The sequence below is a fragment of the Cupressus sempervirens genome, chromosome 3 (assembly GCF_028749045.1).
Source record: "Cupressus sempervirens isolate cs-2001-9-10 chromosome 3, ASM2874904v1, whole genome shotgun sequence".
In the NCBI taxonomy this organism is placed as follows: domain Eukaryota; kingdom Viridiplantae; phylum Streptophyta; class Pinopsida; order Cupressales; family Cupressaceae; genus Cupressus; species Cupressus sempervirens.
This window is the reverse complement of record NC_143120.1, coordinates 730,609,498-730,627,848: the sequence shown is the minus strand read 5'-3', so window position 1 is coordinate 730,627,848 and position 18,351 is coordinate 730,609,498. Positions and strand designations below refer to the sequence as shown.

General features: G+C 37.5%; 1 protein-coding gene across 1 annotated transcript in view; it reads right to left on the bottom strand.

Moving 5' to 3' along the window:
- LOC149568847 (FAD/NAD(P)-binding oxidoreductase family protein) overlaps positions 1-18,351 on the bottom strand; it is a 239,680-nt gene that overhangs the window by 181,444 nt on the left and 39,885 nt on the right. The window contains exons 2-3 of the mRNA XM_089821724.1: positions 9,604-9,827; positions 2,219-2,329 (exon numbers count right to left, since the gene is read on the bottom strand). Of these exons, the coding sequence (XP_089677850.1) occupies positions 2,219-2,329; positions 9,604-9,827 (335 nt within the window). The remainder of the gene's footprint in view (positions 1-2,218; positions 2,330-9,603; positions 9,828-18,351) is intronic.

Genomic DNA, 18,351 nt, shown 5'->3' with positions numbered 1-18,351 from the left:
TGTTGGTACTATGTTGTGTTGCATTAAATTATTTTCCTTGCTATTCATTATGTATATTCTAACCCTGTTACCCATAGTGGTAAACAAAGTTTGCTTGCCAATGTTACAACAATCTGATCTTTGTTGTTTTTGAGAACACAATCAGCACCAAAAAGTCCAGGATTGCCCCTGGAAGAACCATTGAAGTTTGATTTTATACTACCAATCGCACCTCAACAAGGTGCAATAGTTACACCAGTGGGACGATATCCCTGAATAATATATTGAAGAATAAGAATTTCTTTTGAGTATGTCACACCCCTCTGGAATGCCTAATTAAACAATGGTTTGTATAATTGTTGCCTAGATGATTTTTGGTTTTTAATTAAACAGTAGTTTGCATTATTGTTCTCTATGGTTTCTGGTTTTAATTAAACAGTGGTTTGCATAATTGTGCCCTAGATGGTAACTTGTTTTAGTTGAACAATGATTTTGAATTATATTATGTATAGATGATGATTGCTTTATTTTTGTTAGAGCTGCATTGGATTTTATTGGTTAATGTTGATTCATGTGATCAAGTGTATCTGGGATAGATGTAAATGTTGACTTTGAATTATGTATTTTTCTATGTTCCTCTGAGTTTCAGGGATGAGACAACAGGGGACAGTGGGACAGGTTTCGAGGACAGTAAAAAATATTGCCAATTTTGGAGATGGGGGGAAACAACAAATGGGGACAACAATATAACAACAGGGAAAAAAATTTAAAAGAGAAATTTAAAATATTTATATGAAAACATGGATAAAGCATGTACTTATACATAATAAGCCTTAAAAGATAAGAATCAACAGAATTCATATGCCAAACTTGTGTTATTTTGAGAGTCAAAGTCTAATTTGTTCTAGAAGTCAAAGTCAAAGTCCCCTAGCTGTCCCTAAATCTCTGAGACGTTTCCAGGATGGGGTTGGCTGAAAATATACAAGGGCCATGTCCTTGAGTAACACTAGTATTTTAATAAGATTACGATGTCATGATAACAGACTGACTACTTTTGTTTTGGCAAGTGAATACAAGATATATTCGGCCTCTGAGAGAAGGGGGAAAAGGTATCATCAGGAAAGAGGAAAAAGATATGGTTATGGTCAATCATGGACTGGATTGCAAAGGATGGGTAAGCACTAACTAGAAATGATTGGGTCACCTTTATCTTCAGTTATTGGACGAAACCATGGAGTCATTTGTGTTGATGCCACTGACTTGCACCATACAGGTTGTGTCAACCTTGACTAGCTTATTGGATTTCCCAGCGACGTTTACTTAACACCTTAATGTAAAACTTAGCAAGTAATGGTTTAAAAGATGTATGTGTAGTCGTGATATATACATGTATTTACATGTGCAGATAAATGGTTTGAACACCATACTTGAACTACCCACACAAATGTAAATATAGAATAGGTCTATATTACGACTAGATATGCATATGTGTTTTATTTGATTACTTGTTAATACTTTAAAATCTAAAACACTAATAAGTTTCTGCTATAAAAATGTCAATAATAATAAAGTGGATTAAATTATATTTAGTTTATGGAAGTGAACACTTAATAATGTTGTAACTTGTAAGTGATTTCAGCTTTTCATATTAACAATAATGTCAGCCATTCCTAAGTATTCGACCATTTCTTGGTCCATCACCCCAACGAATAAAATTCTGGCTTGACTTAAATGGAAATTGGGGGTGAGCGGCATCGGGCGAGATTTTGGACAATTCTTAAACATTGGAGTCTATTAAATTAATCTTTAAATAATTGTATGCCTGGAAACATTAGAAGCAGATGATTTCAGTGGATATGCTTGAGAAGCATACTTTTTCCAAACACGATGATTTCAATCAATGTTTCAGATCACACAGTGTAATCCATCATCAGGAAGAGAAATTCAACCAAAAAATGAGTGTGATTCAAAAATTCACAGCTTTTACAAAGTGCATTCTAATTTATTGTCAAACATGAATTGAATTGCAACTTTCGTGTCTAGAATAATAAGAAATGATCAATTCTTACCAAAACATACATTATTTAATGTCAGCGAGTAGTAGCATACGAACTTTGTTACCTTTGATCCTTTAAAAATTGAAGTTCAAACATAAAGCAAGTCTATACTATAAAAATTCAAAACCTGCTATCAAGACATTCTAAACTAAGAGAAACAACAAAAAGCTATGACTGTATACCTTGAAAAATTCTGTTGGTCCAATTCGAGACAAAAAATCACCTTCTGGGAGATAAACCATCCAAGAGTCATAAGGAACACAGGGAATAGACTCACCCAAGGCATCAAGTACCTACAGATTTACACAGTTGCAATTCTAAGCAGTTGGCTTACAAGAAAAGATTTTAATTATTTATGATGAAACGAAAAACAGAAGCTTAACATACTTTTATTTACCATATAAGGTTTCCAGTAGCTACAAGATACTACGAATTTATCAAGAAAGCAGAAAGAAATGGGGTAAAACTACTGAAGTTTCCCTTGACATTCAACTAGCTTATTAAAATAAAACAAAATTCAACTGCCAGAATCCAACTTCTCTGCCAAGCCCAACCCAGCACCTACAGTATATTTATACAATCACTTGGCTGTGGCAATGTCTGTTATTCAATTGACTACCGCAAATAATAAGGTTAGTTCAAATAGAATTCCTTTAGCTTCAGGCATTCTGAAATCATTAAAATGATATTTCAACAACAAGACAATTTTTTTCCATTTCTAGACTGTTCTTTTGAAACAACCAAAGAGGGGACCTTAAAAAGTCAAATTCAGTGCCCAACTAGATTATACACGATTTCAAGTAGCTATAAGACACTAGCAATTTATCAAAAAAGCACACAGAAAGGAGCTAAAACTACTGAAGTTTCCCTTGACATTCAATTAGATTATAAAAATTAAATAAAATTCACAAGCCAGAATCCAACTTATATGGACAAAACTTCTCTGTCAAGCCCAGCCCAGTGCCTACAGTATTTGTATACAATCACTTGGCTGTGGCAATGTCTGTTATTCAATGGAGTACTGCAAGTAACAGGGTTAGTTCAAATAGAATTCCTTTAGCTTCAGGCATTTCCTAATTCATTAAAATGATCTTTCAACAACATGATGAATTTTTTATTTTATTTTTTTCATTTCTAGATTGTTCTTGTGAAATAACCAAGAGAGGGCACTAAAAAAGTCAAATTCATTACAAGGCAGCCAGCTGTCAGAGTATATATAGATTAGTTGTGTCATATATGATCTTTTTCCTAGTTCTAGTCAACTTGGAAACTTTCAAATTTTCAGTTCTTTTGTGCTTATAACCAGACAGAGTTCTTAATCCTACTATTTGTCCCACTTTATCAAAGATTCAAGAGTGCAGCAATGTAGAGTTGAATGCTTAATAGACAAAAAGTCGTAAACTCGTATTATCAAGAGTTTTGCAGTAAGGCTTTTGATTACCATAGTGCACCAAATTTATAGTCCGTCACAAAAGTGATAAAGTTGGCAGTGGTACTCTGTACCACAGATATATGGACATAGACATGAGAAGTAGGAATTATTTTTCCTAGTGTCTAAGAATTCAATGTTTTCAACTTTGTATGATTTATTAGGAATCAATTGTTCACTTTTAAGTCAAGCTCATATACCCATTTTCATGAGTAGTAGTTTGCACACACTCATTTCCCATGAGCATGACTGGTCTACTTAGCACTTATTGCATCATATAATTGGTTTGCCTTTATGCAATTGACCCTAGTTGATGAAATGAGTTTTATATTACAATAATAGATAGTTTCTATTGTCTCTGTTTAGTTTCTAATGGTTATCTATTGTAATCTTCTGTAAATATTAGAATGTTTCTAATATTAAGTTTTCTGTTTCTAGAATAGAATGTTTCTATTCTTTACGATTGTTTCTTAAGGAAACATTGTTCAGTCTTTTGTATAAATTGATCTCTTGATCACTGTTAATAACAAACAAATATTTTTCAATTACTTCGTAATATGGTATCAGAGCCAACACTCTAAATTTTTTTCAAAAATAATTATAATTTCTTGGTTGAAATTATCTGCCTTTTATTTTCAAAATTATTTACATGCATATTTGCTTCCAACTCTCTCTATAATCCGACTAGGGTTTCTATTCTAAGAAATTTAAATCCTTGGACTTTTGATTCTTGGTGAGTTTTTTGAGATCTCAACTAGGCTGTCGTCTGTTTTTTCTGGGTGCCTCAATTTTTTTGTGCCTCGATTTTTGAGCCAACCGATCCAGAAACCAGCAACATATTCTTTCTAAGTTTTTCGAGCTCTCTTTTGGGTACCCTTCAAATTTTCTGGATCTACTTTTTGAAGGTTGCATGTACTTGCATGTGTTGCTTTACCATGCAAAATCTTGTGTTTTGCCTCCCTTAAAAATTCTAAGGGGTTTTCATTATTTTTTCCCTATGAAAAGAAAAATTTTGATGAGTTTTCATTTTTTTTCCCTAAAAAATAAATTCTTATAGGTTTCTATAAATTTTACCTTAAAAATTTTTGATTTTGTAATTCGCAAAGTTGTGTGGGATTCTTTTGTGGGTTTATAATTTTTTACTAAAAAATTATCTGTTGGGCTTTACCGTTTTTCCTTTTAAAAAAATGAAGCTTTATAATGTTGGATTTTGATTGATTTTTCACCACAAAAATCATGTTGGGTTTTGATTGATTTTTCACCTCAAAAAACATAGCTTTTTGTGGTTCGTTTTGGAGCATTATGCTCATCTGCAAAGTTTTGGAGCATTATCCAAAGTACCATCAGCAGTCTTCTCAACAGACATCCTTTGCTCCAGATTCAGAAGGCTCTCGGAAGGAAAAAAAATTCAATGCAACTATTGCGACAAGTTTGGACACATGAAGGTTGAATGTCCAAGCGCTTAGCTTCCCTATCTAAGCAATCTGGTTCGCAACCCACAACGAACAGTGCGGAGCACCTTGAGCAGACAGAATCTTCCTTTTATGCTTTTTGATAGCTAGATAGATTAACCATTACGAGAGGGTATTACGATAATAGATAGTTTTTGTTATCTCGGTTTAGTATCTAAAGGCAATCTATTGTAATCTTCTGTAAATATTAGAATGTTTCTAATATTTAGTTTTCTGTTTCTAGAATAAAATGTTTCTATTCTTTAGTTAGTTGTAGATAATTGTTAGTTTTCTCTTATAGCTAGAATAGAAAGTTTCTATTCTTTATGATTGTTTCTTAAGTAAACATCGTTCAATCTTTTGTGTAAACTGATCTTGATCACTGTTAATAACAAGCGAATATTTTCCAATTACTTCGTAATATTCTGTGTATAGGTCATCCTAAAGAGAAATGGGTCTGTACCCACTACTCATGAAATACAAATCAATGAGTTTGACTCAAAAACTACCCAATTGAACCTTAGTAAACAAGAGACGCAATGCGTCGAAGTTCCTGCTAATAATTGGAAAAGAAGGAAAATTGAGATTTATAGGTAGAAAGGAAGGATATGAACAGAGAGCTAAAAAAGAGAATGATATGTTATCATATGGACAATTAAAGGTAGAATGATAGAGAGAATTAAAGGGAATTTTAAAAATATTAATAATTATATTATTTTAAGAAATATATAAATAACAATAGAAATTATATTATCTGAATGAACTAGTCATTTGTACCAATTCAGTTATAAGTTGAAATATTTGATTTAAAAAAATAAATTGTTGATTACTTAATTCAAACTACCAAAATATCTAATTAGTTTGAAGGGTAGTATTAGTTTTACAATTTGTAAAATGGTATACAAAAAAACTAGAATAAGATTGCAAACAAGTAGCTAGTAAAATATAGTGTAAACTTAAAGAAATAACATTTTACAAATGACAAAAATAAACATCAATGTAAAACTAATCAATATATTTAAAATAAGAAATATAAAACATTTAACTCTATATTTAGAAAAATAGGTACTGATAATTAATATTGATTAGACATTCATTTGTGAGTTGGAAGAAAAAAAATGATTATTTTTTTGAAAAGTTAATCCACTTGTCACAAATGTGGAAAAGGTAAAGTTGTAATTAATGCATTCATTAATGCATGAAAGACTTGTTAGAAAATATTTGTATTTTCTTACAAAGTTAATCCACTTGTCACAAATGTGGAAAAGATAAAGCTTTAATTAATGCATTCATTAATGCATGATAGACTTGTTAGAAAATATTTGTATTTTTGTTGGAGAAAATTGAATTTTCTCCCTACCAAAAATAGTATGGTCCAAAAGAATGAATGAAAAATGTGATTTAAAAAATAATGAAAAATTAGAAAAAGATATAAGCATTTGAAGTTTCTTTTAATCTTTTAAATCCTATGAGTTGATTGGTCAATTGAATTGAATGATTCCAATACTTTCCTGCCAAAGGCAGGAACTAAAAACATGGACATGTCAATCTATGTTGATGTTCACTAAAAGTATTTATATCAAAATACTTTAAGGGAATTTCAGGCCATAAATAAAGTCTGCATTAAGAGAATTTACCTAGAGTTTCAGCATGCGTTTTGGAAGACTTCAAATGAAATTGCTTTCTAATTTTCATTCCATGTTTCTTTGCTTTTTAAATTTAATTATAAAGTGTTTTGTAGGGGAAATCTAAAGAGGAATTCTCGTTAGATTCTACCTTGATAATTTCCTTTAATAACCGGTGATACTTTTTGTGTTTTGTTGACCTGTTTTGATTATTACAATAATTCATTTCCTCTTCCTTTTAATGCCTAGAGTAATTCCATATTTGCCTTCATAAATTGATTAGTTTTAAATTTTGAATTATAAGATCTCCAATTGCTCTAATATTTACTTTAATTCAGTGAAAAAAATTATCAGAAACATATTTAAAGCAAAAAAATTTAATTTCTGATGTAGTTGCCCATTTATGGGCTTTTGAGAGTTAATACTTTTCTAGTAAGTGCTGACAATATAAAATAGAGTCCGCCTTATCCGGGATGGACTAAGATCAACTACAGTGCATCAAAAGAGAATCCTAGTCCTTCGGATGTTGGAGTTGTGGCAAGAAGTGAGGATAGCAGTATAATGGCATTGGTGGCAAAGAGAGTTGCAAATGGAACCAACAACTAGGCCGAATGTCTTGCTGCAGTTGAAGCAACATTGCTTGGCCTCAAGTTGGGTTCCCGCAAGATCCACCTTGAGGGGGATTCACAATTAGTGGTTAACGGAATTGCTAAAGGAGAGATAGACACGTGGTACTTGAACAAGCACATCGGACAGATTCGAACTTTATTGGAAAGTGTGGAGGAATATAGGATTTCTCATGTCCCTAGGGAGGTAAATTCTCTAGCAGATAAATTGTCGAATGTGGGAGTTTAAGGTTCCTTGAGGAACAAATTCGGACTTTTTGAAGATTTCAAGGCAATTAATCCATTGGACCTTGATTTGCAATTGTATTAAAGCTCACGGGTACATCTTTCATAATTAAATGGAGGTGGATTTTGGCTGGTGAGTCGTGTTGAAATGTGAAATTGGTAAGTGTGTAGCCTGCAGGCGAGTCCGAGTAATGATGGGGCGATTATTGGAATTTGTTCCTTCTGAAGGCTTCGTTGGAGTCTTTAAAATGATTATCCTCTCTCCAATTTAGCATTCGCAAAGCAAGAAAGAATTTGAGAAGGTTGCAAAGCTTAGGGATAAGCATCATGGAGGCCAACTTCTTGCTACAAATGTCGGGACAAATCCCTGCATTCAAAGGGCCTATCACTGTGAGACATCTGCATAATGTTTTCAAGATTGATGATGAAGACTTCTGGGAGGCGGTGAAGCTGATTTTCGGGGAGGAGTATTTGGAGCACGATTGGAGGTCTCGATCAAACCTAGATATTTCGTCCTTATTTTTTGGCATTGGCTTTAATGGTGTTGGATTCAAAGGTGGAACTTTTAGGTGTGACTAGAGAGTGCTTTGAGACAGTAGAGGGATTGGAGGATGTTGTGAATAGGGTAGAAATTGGGGTTGGGTTGCACATGCGCCAACACTTGCGGTGCCTCATTGGTGGCAGATTGGGTGAGCTCCAACCTCCACTAATTTGGTCTTCAGAAGCTCTAGTGGAGGTACATTTGTCAATTGTTCGAATCTGGTGGTGGAAGATGTTGGTTTACTTGTGTGCCCGTGCACAGGCTCGAGCTCTTGGGGTAGGTGAGTTCCAACGGAAGCAACAGGTAACTTCCGTAAAGTCTTTGGCCCATATTGGAGAAGGTGGTCGCCCGCTGATACAACAACAGTATACTGTGAAACAATGTCAAGGAGTGGCGAAGGACGGTGGTGGTTCTACATCAGTAATTGTGGTGGGTGTTGATGTGTCCCTGTTGGTGGACCGCAAGGGTGTGCGGCCAGATGGGGTGGTGCTTCTTCATCTGGCTTGGGTGGTGACAATGGAATCCCCAATTTCTCCCGTGAGGAGGCTATGGGGTGGTTCTGGTGATCCGTGGTAGCTGTCATGGTTTTGCCTTTTTGGTTCTATGGGATACTTGGGATTTTGTTGTATTCTCCATTATGTAAATCTTTGGATGGGTAGTGGTAGTAAGTTGTGTTTGGTGGTTTCTCTTTGGCCACAAGTTGGCTCAATACCTATATGTACCTTTTTATTTCTATAAATATAAATGTTTTAATTATCAATCAAAAAAAAAAACTGATGTAGTTGTCATCATAGGCACCCGCCTTTGGGTAGTGTTGGTTTTGCATTGGGTAGTGGTGGCGTTGTGGCGGGTGTTGATGTGTCCCTATTGGTGGACCGCGAGGGTGTGCCTGGTGGTGCGGCCAGATGGGGTGGTGCTTCTTCATTTGGCTTGGGTGGTGATGATGGAATCCCCAATTTCTCCCATGAGGAGGCTGCGGGGTCGTTCCGGTGATCCTTGGTAGCTGTCATGGGTTTGCCTTCTTGGTATTTTGTTGTATTCTCCATAATGTAAATCTCCGGATGGGTAGTGGTAGTAGACTGTGTCTAGTGGTTTCTCTTTGGCCACAAGTTGGCTCAATACCTATATGTACTTTTTTTTTTCTATAAATACAAATGTTTCAATTATCAATCAAAAAAGAAAACTGATGTAGTTGTCATCATAGGCACTCGCCTTTAGCAATAAAAAGTGCAAATTCATTTTCAGAAACTCTTTTCTATTACAGTGCAAAATTAATTACAGCGACCCCACCAATATTTTCATTTGACATAGTCAACATTTCTGCTGTCATTTAGATTAATTGTTTTTTTAATAGTGTGCCTTAACAATTTGATTCAAATGGATTTAATAATTCTGAAACAACCTTACAAAATTGAGCACGAATTATGTTCCCATACAACAAACTGAAACACAATATTCGTTGACATTCCAGAGATTTCCACTTACTGATACTTTATGATGACAGCAGTTGAACATTAAAAAGGAAGTCAGAAGATCAGAACACTATTCTTAAATCATCCAGGCTACAAAACTGTGTGGATCTACATAAGCATGGTCAACACTGGTAAATGGAAGTGCAAATGCCTACATATTGGCACACAATTTAACAAAAGTGCATTAATAAGCATCACCTGAGCAAGAGGATTGGCTTGAGGACCTCTTGATGAAAGACCAGAAAACAGGGATGGCCCTGAGTCAAAGTTATAGCCCTTTATTTGAAATGAATGGGCTGCTCCTCCAGGTAGATCATGACTTTCTAAAACCAGCACATCTTGGCCATATCTAGCTAGAAGGCTAGCAGCACTTAGTCCCCCAATTCCACTGCCAATAACCACCACATCTGCCTCAGGCCTTCCTGGAACACTGCACTCATCAGCTTAGCTAGGTGGTCTTTCACATAGAAACATGTCAAATGCTTCTGAGATGGGAAGACTAAGCATACAAAAAAAAAATGAAAAACAGTAAATCCAACTGTTCAGTTTCTTTACATCAAAGATCTGAAATCACCAAAACCTTTTGATACCATCTTGGTGTACTATGGAACTTATTTCAATTGGAAACAGATAATCATAGAAGAAGAAAATTGTGTGGCTGCATCTTAAGCTGTATAGCAGTTAGCTTCCTCATTGTTTTCCATGGCTCAATCGACAAGCAATGAAAAGCTTAAAATATTGCAGGATTTCTAGGACTGTCACCTAGAGTAATCCTACCACAGCAATCCAATTTCTTTTGACTTGATGAAGTTCAAAATAGGCCACTGTAAGGCAAGATGGACCTAATTTACTTGTTGCCAGGCATCCGTAGAAGTCCATAGCAACCATCAAATAAGTTTGGTTTATGGCTTAAGCTTCACATTTTAATAAAACTAATCATAGACTTTAGGAGTAGCTTTTCTGTTCCTGCATAGGCAGTTAGAGTCTGGCTTTTTGTCCAAACTGTTATACAGCAAAGTATAATCTTACTCAAAGTACCGGCCAAAAACTGATGTATGAATACTTAGTGGCTAATGCAAATGTGAAACTAAAAGGAAGAAGTAATGTAACCAACGCTAAACCTCTCATCCAAGAAAAGCCAAAGATCAACCCTATTTTAAGTTTGTTTCTCCAGTGCCATGGGATGTTGGACTCCCTCATTTAATGGCTTCACTCAACTCCTCATGTCCTAAAATAAATCTATCAAGATAATAACCCTAGCTTAACTTATATCTCTTTACGCGCGCGCGTGTGTGTGTGTGTGTGTTTGCGTGTTTTATTAGGACAAGATGGGAGTATGAGGAAGGCCTAGCAAGAACATTCCCAAAAGACAAAGAAACCGCATAAAGAACAAGAACAAGAAGAGAGATCCCCTTACATAATTAGCAAGCAATATCAATTAGGATTGATCATTGGAAGGGAAGAAAAAGATTGTGTATCAAGTGAAAGTTCTAATGAAGAGTTTGATTCTGAAGAGGTACATTTCATAACAAAGTTGAAGAAAGGTTCTGGTAAACACAAAGGCAAGCTGCCTTTCAAGTGTTTTAATTGTGGTGAGGTAGGACAAACAGTTATCCGGAGATGCGTCCCCAACTTAATTTTGGAATGGCTTGGAGACATCCCCATGTCCCCAATTTTTTAAAATTTGGTGTTGACATCTCGTAAACTTGGGAGACGTCACCCAAAAAAGGGGGCTGGCTGGAAGTACTGGGGATGATCATCCATCCCCCAACCGTACCGGGGACGCTCATCCATCTGTAAAAACTCTAAGTCTGCTCTGATAGAATTTTCAATGCCAATAAACAATGATGCTATATTTCTTGTTTTATTTATAATTCAGCAAATATTGGTTCATACAAAATACTTCAATTTTATTGTGCACATTTATTAAGGAAGGGAAATATAACAGAATTACACAATATTTAAAGACTGAATATTTCCGGAATCATATAATACATGAACCTGATTTCTGCCGTACCCAATACCCTAGCTTATGCAGGATGATAGAAGTAACCCGCTGAATATCCAATGTCATCCCTTGAAGCAGCGTGACCAAGAAATATCCTAATGCCGGCCAAGGGAAAAGAACAGTCTGACTATTATCAAAGTGGGCTCCCAATGCAATGTGCGGCCAGTAAGTAATGTCCACTGCTTACACCAATTTGGACGATAATTGATACCAAAACCCTGCATTGAATGCTGACAGCTTGTATGCTGATCCAGTAACAAGTTACAGCTTGACTCCCAGCCGCTATGAATCTCAAACGCAACCTTCAAAGTTGGCAGTCACACAATAAAACCTTACAATTGATTTGCAAATTGATTACCAACTTGCAATCACAACACCTACGATTTCCTTCAAAATAGGTAATCTCCAGAGCCACAATAGATACAGTTGGAGGTTTCCATAATTGTTTATCTCAGCACAATTATCGATGGAAAACTCAGAACTTCTTAAACTCTCAGACCATGAAATGAGCAAGAGAAATGCATAATATTCAAGATGATCTCTCCTCATCAAAAAGTTGCATTTATAACACTAATTGAGCCATCCAGCTTCACTCTCACACTTTTCGCTTAAGGCAACTTTATAATATGAAGTCATGACACATTATAATATAAAGTACTATGATTAATAAATGTGTATTAAATAATCATTAAGCCAACAAGCTCACCAATTAAAAGACTTAAATAAAGAAAACCCAAACAAAGACCAAATATCCTAAACCAGATGACCATTCTGCCTGAACTACTCAATCCAAAAATAGCAACTGGCCATGAGTGACTTACTAAAAATAGTAAGTCCAAAAATAGCAATCTCATGACAAAGACCCCCAAATCCAACTCACGAGGGTCGCGATAATGAGCTGACAAACCCACACTCCAAAAACTTGCTAAATCAGGGACATTATAGTCCTCCCTACCCAAGATTGTTTGTCCTCAAGCAATCCAAATTCAAAATGTTGTAGAATGTCCTTAGGCCCCCAGGTAGCATCCTCATCTAGAAGATCCTGCCACTTAACTAAAAACTCACGAAGGGTCCTTCGTCGCAATTGTCTTTCTTTAGTATCAAGAATCGCTTCTGGAATCAACTCCAATCTCCCTTCATCATCCAACAGAGGCAATACAGGAGAAGGTCTCACATGATAACCCAAAGCCCCTTCGAGGCGTGAAACATGAAACACATTATGAACTTTGCTATCATCAGGGAACTGCAACTCCTATGCCACCTCGCCAACCCGCCACACAATACGAAAAGGTCCATAATAACATGACTTAAGTTTCTCAGCCCCACTCTTTTTTATCGAAGACTGCCGATACCACTGCAACATTAAGTAGACCATGTCACCTACCTGAAAATCCCAAGTGGTTCTCTTCTAATCAGCATATTGTTTTTGCTGAGTCTGTGCTCTCTGTATATTATCTCTCAAGGATCTTATTACATCCTGACTGTCCTGCAACAAATCTCCTGCACTTGGTACTCTACTATCACCACATAACAAGTCTATAAAACTAGGTGGATCGTACGCATAAGAACCTTGAAAGGTGACATCTATGTAGTCTTGTGATGAGTGGAATTGTAACAATATTCACATAAGTGAATCCACTTTACCCAAGCCTTCTGCTGAGAAGAGACATAATTCCACAGATATCCTTCTATCCACTCGTTTAATAATTTTGTTTGTTCATCAGTCTGTGGATGGTAACTGGTGCTAGGAGTCAACTCAGTCCCACACAATCTAAAAATCTTCTGCAAAAAAATGACTCATAAATCTGCTGTCACGGTCACTCACAACGGTTTTAGGTAAACCATGCAACCTGAAGATCTCTCTGAAAAATAATTCAGCCAACTGCACGGCTAAATAGGTAGTGGTAACAGGGAAGAAATGAGCATACTTTTTGAGCCTATCTACCACCACATATATTCAATCCTGTCCTTGGGCTCTAGGTAAGCCCACAATGGAGTCCATGGGAATTCCTTCCCACTTCTTTTTAGGAATAGGAAGTGGTTGTAACTTGTAATAAACTAGCAGGATATGTGTGTTCATGTTTGTTTTGCTGACAGACCAAACACTCTTGGACATAGTGATGAACATCCGTCTTCAATCCCTTCCATGTAAATCTCTCACGAACCCATATATAAGTCTTGAAAAACCCGAGGCGACCAGCCATAGGAGAATCATGAAATGCCCACAAGATAATCTTACGCACATCTGACTCTAGAATCAAATATATCCTCCCTTTGTAGATAATCAACTCTCCCAAAAGCGAATATCTAGCATCCTGAATACTACCATCCACAATACCTGTTGCCCATTGATCCCTGGCGTATTCAGCTATAATCAAATGTCTCCAATCCTCTGAAATATCAAAAACTATGCAAAGGTGAGGTCTCCTCGAAAGAGTATCTATAGCTACATTTTGAGTCCCCTTGATATAGGAGATATCAAAATCATATGATTGTAGCTTGCTGACCCATTTCTGCCATCTCTCATTCAAATCCCTCTGCCCTAGGAAATGTCTCAAGCTATTATGATCAGTCTTGATGCAAAACTTGTTGCCCACCAAATACTGCCTGAATTTAGCCAAAGCATGCATGATAGCTAACATCTCCTTATCATAAATACTAAAAGTTCTCTCAAGACCCCACAATTTCCTACTCTCAAAAACTATGGGATGTCGATCCTGGGACAAAAGGGCACCAATACCCTCTCTGAAAGCATCACAATGCAAATCCAAAGGCCTAGTAAAATCAAGTAAAGCCAATACTAGACATGAAGTCATAATAGTCTTAAACTTGTCAAAACATTCATGTGCCTAAGTCGACCATTAGAAAGCACCCTTACGGGTCAAATCTGTAAGGGAAGTAGCGTGTCGTGAGAAACCAGCCACAAACCTATGGTAAAAGGCACAAAGTCCAATAAACCCTCTCAACTGAGTCAGGGTCTCAGGTGTAGGCCACTCCACAATAGCACAGATCTTATCTGGATCCATGCGAACTCCATCAGCACTAATAATATGCCCCAAATAAAGCAACTTTGTCATACCAAGAGCACACTTGGACTCCTTGGCATACAAGGAAGCCCTATCCAATATACCCAAGACTGTATCCAAATGAACAACATGATCATCCCAAGTCTTGCTATAAATTAGAATGTCGTCAAAGAAGACCAACACAAACCTACGGAACTAACTATGGAACACCCTGTTCATAGTAGACTGAAAGGTGGCAAGAGCATTGGCAAGACCAAAAGGCATGACTAAAAACTCAAAATGCCCACAATGACACCTAAATGTTGTCTTCTCTATATCCTGCTCTCTAATGTAATGTTCCCGTTATAAAATAAATTTTAATTAAGCTATTGTAATTGGGTCGGTTGATTTAGTATATCTTGGACCCATTTTTATTTTGTTTTCGTAGTTTGTGTTGTCATTGGTTATCTTTGTACAACCTCAGACAATTTTTTCCAACGGGTATTTAAGCATGGCTTGCAAGTAGTCATTAGGTATGCAATTTGGATTATTTACGCTGCACTGCGAATTCCTATTGGAGTTCTCTATTCTTCGCCATTTCGGAAGTGAAAGACCTTTCCTATTTGGTTTATTCGGTTTTGGTGGGATTTAACCCTCACCCTATTCTGTCACCTATAACACTTTGCTCGAATCTAACAAATCGGAGCATCATCTTTGGGCTTATATTAATTGAAGGATTATTCGTATTCAAGTCTCTATTATTGTGTCTAGATCTATTTGTGTTTATGTATGAACAAGATTGCATTCACCGTTGTGGCTCAAATACCTAACTGCGTAGCTTCTGGACATTCCCGTATGGCTTCCTCATTACCCGTACGGCCTTCATTCTTACCGTCTACCCACACCACCATCCTTCCCTTCCCATTCTTCATCTGTCCACCATACAGCCATCTTGGCTCTCACACCATACACCAACCCTCCATCTCCACTGTATGCCCAGCATAGACCATTGTAAAGCCATCCTTAACCAACGTACAGCCCTTCCTATTCCCACCATATGGCCTCCCCACAGACATCGTATGGCCTTCATAATTGTTGCAACCATACCTTCACACCACCCTATCATAACCTCATTGTATGGCAACACTAGACCTCGTACGACCATCCCACCACCACCATACGCCATCCCACATCTTGCCTTTGTATGACCTTCACCCTGTACCATACGGACTCATTCGTACTTCCCCCTGCACATCTCTCCCCTGTCCACCATACGACCTACTTCCAACATAGCCCCTCCACCGTATGGTCCCCATTCAGGAACAAACAGATTGCCATTAACACCTAAAAATTCGCTCATCATGTTTTAGACACTGCACTGCTAGCACAAACCATTGCATCTAACCTGGATTTCATGATAGTCGGACCTCAAATCAATCTTCGAAAAATACTCGGCCCCATGCAATTCATCAATGAGCTCATCAATCCGTGGAATGGGATACCGGTTTTTAATGGTCCTCTTATTCAGCATCCAATAATCAATGCACATCCAAAGGGTGTCATCCTTCTTCTTCACGAGAACAACTGAGGAAGCAAATGGGGACTTACTTAGCCTAATATGCCCCTAATCAAGTAGCTCCTGTATGGTCTTCTCAATCTCATCTTTGAGCATCTTCGGATGGCAATAGGGAGTAATCGTAATAGGCTTAGTGTCTTCCTCCAACTCAATAATATGCTCAATCCCACGATCCGATGGCCTACCAAGGGGTGAATCATTAAACACTTTAGAGTGTTTAATTCTCAACTGTTGGATATCTAGATGATAATCTGCCTCCTCAATATTCTTTTAAGTAGGCATAATCCTGCACTCCATTACCCAATCAATAATATCCTCATGATGAACCAAATGTTGCATGCGCCTAAGGGAGATTTGTTTCAGCTCATCATTACAGATTGCTTTAAGAACCTAGGGCTTCATGTCCTTAATGAATCTCATCTCCATCTTCTTTGTACTCAAGTAGATATCCTTAAGTGTGTGTAACCAAGCCATACCAAGAACTATATGTCCCCCCATGTCTACCATATAAAAATCTGCAAAGAAAGCATATGTATTAAGTTTCACACGAAGATCTGTAATCATCTTGTTACACTTCAAGGTGTAACCATCTGCTACCTGTACTTGTAGACCCTCAAAATCTTCAGTCTGCATACCTCTCCTGGTAACCAAATGAGCATCAATAAAATTATGAGTAGCTCCAGTATCAAATAGAGCAACAATACCCTATCCAGCTATGAGCCCACGCATCCTAAAAGCTCCCTCCTTCCTCATACTGGATAAGTAAGCTACCTTGAGGTCGGAATCATCCACCTCATCATCAACATCATCAGTCCTATGCTGATCCTGATCAAAATCTCCAGACTGCTCCTGAAACTCAGCACTACCATCATCATCGTAAAACCACTCCATCCTAATTTTACCCTTAGGCTTCATAAGATAGTCACAATCGACATCATAAGGACCCCTACAATAGAAACAAAACTTCCTCCTCAAAACATTAATCGTTTCCTGATCCAAAGGTGCTGCAGCAAGACGCTTACCCTCTGTCTTCTCTCTCCGAGGAGGTGTCCTATCATAGGAGGACATAGCAAGCTTCGAGGCAAACTTGCCTCTAGGTTTAGAGGCCTTTAAGTTACGAGCCTTTTTCATTGCCTCCTACAATGAAGGGGGTTGTAATGACTTGACCCATCCTCTGAGTGGCTCCACAAGACCCTCAATGAAAAGCATAACCCTCCTCCGTTCAGATATGTCATACACCATCACTGACAACCTCTGGAACTCACTGATGAATGCCTCCAAACCAATTGTCTGCCGTAACTGAGCCAACTCCCTAAAATATACCTCAGGATCCTTCTTATCAAAACGTTCTATCAACCTATCGACAAACTCCTGGTATGATATGATCTGATCATGATGGAGAGATACTAAACCATGATACCACCAATCGTGCACAACTCCATCAAGATGTAGTACAGCAAACCTGATGGCGTCCTCCTCAGTCATAAGACGCAAAGCAAGGTAGGTGTCGAGCTTGTGGACCCAAGCTCTAGCAATCACTCTACCGCTCCCATCAAAATGAGCCAATGTTATCTTACTAGCTGTCTACTGAAGCTCTGTATACCTAAGCCTGTTGTCGATAAAATGTATAGTGTAGCCGACGGGTAGAGTAGTATCTGAATGGGCGCGACACTTGAGTCACCCCTTCGGAAAGGTATATGTACACGTCCGAGATGGACTTTGGAATCATCATTGTGATCATTGTAGTCATTGTATTTGGATTGTAATCATTGAGTGCATATATGACTAAAGTATCTGTTCTGTGTTGAATCGTGCTATACTACATGTGTTAAGTTTCTTACCCTGTATGGTAAACATTTGGTGTCGTTGCCAGACATAACCGAAACAAAGGAATGATATGAAGATTAATGCCGAATTTGCTTAACAAGGATAGGAACAAGGTGAAAGATAAGGATGAACTATGTACAGCACAAGAAGTTTTAATTCTAGCAAAGCAGGCAAAGCGCAGGCAAAGACTTCAGCAGATTGGCAAGGGGCACCGAAGGGGTGAAGAGGCACAAACTGAGGGAATGCACTCACCTAGTAGACTGAGGAGTGTCGAGGAATTGTTAGAGGAGACTCGACAGCGATTAAACTTGGTGGAAGAAACAAAGGAGGAGTTTCTTAACCTATATACGCCGAGGGGAGAGTGCCAAAACGGAAGGGAAGCAACTCGCACGGCTCAGAGTGCCGAGGGAGCACAAGCGTGGAGTGAACTCTTCATTCCCGACACACCAAACGAACGGATACAGGCGAAGAATAGAACAACCTCACTTGAAGAAGACCTTTCACCAAGCAACGCGGTTATCGAAAACAAA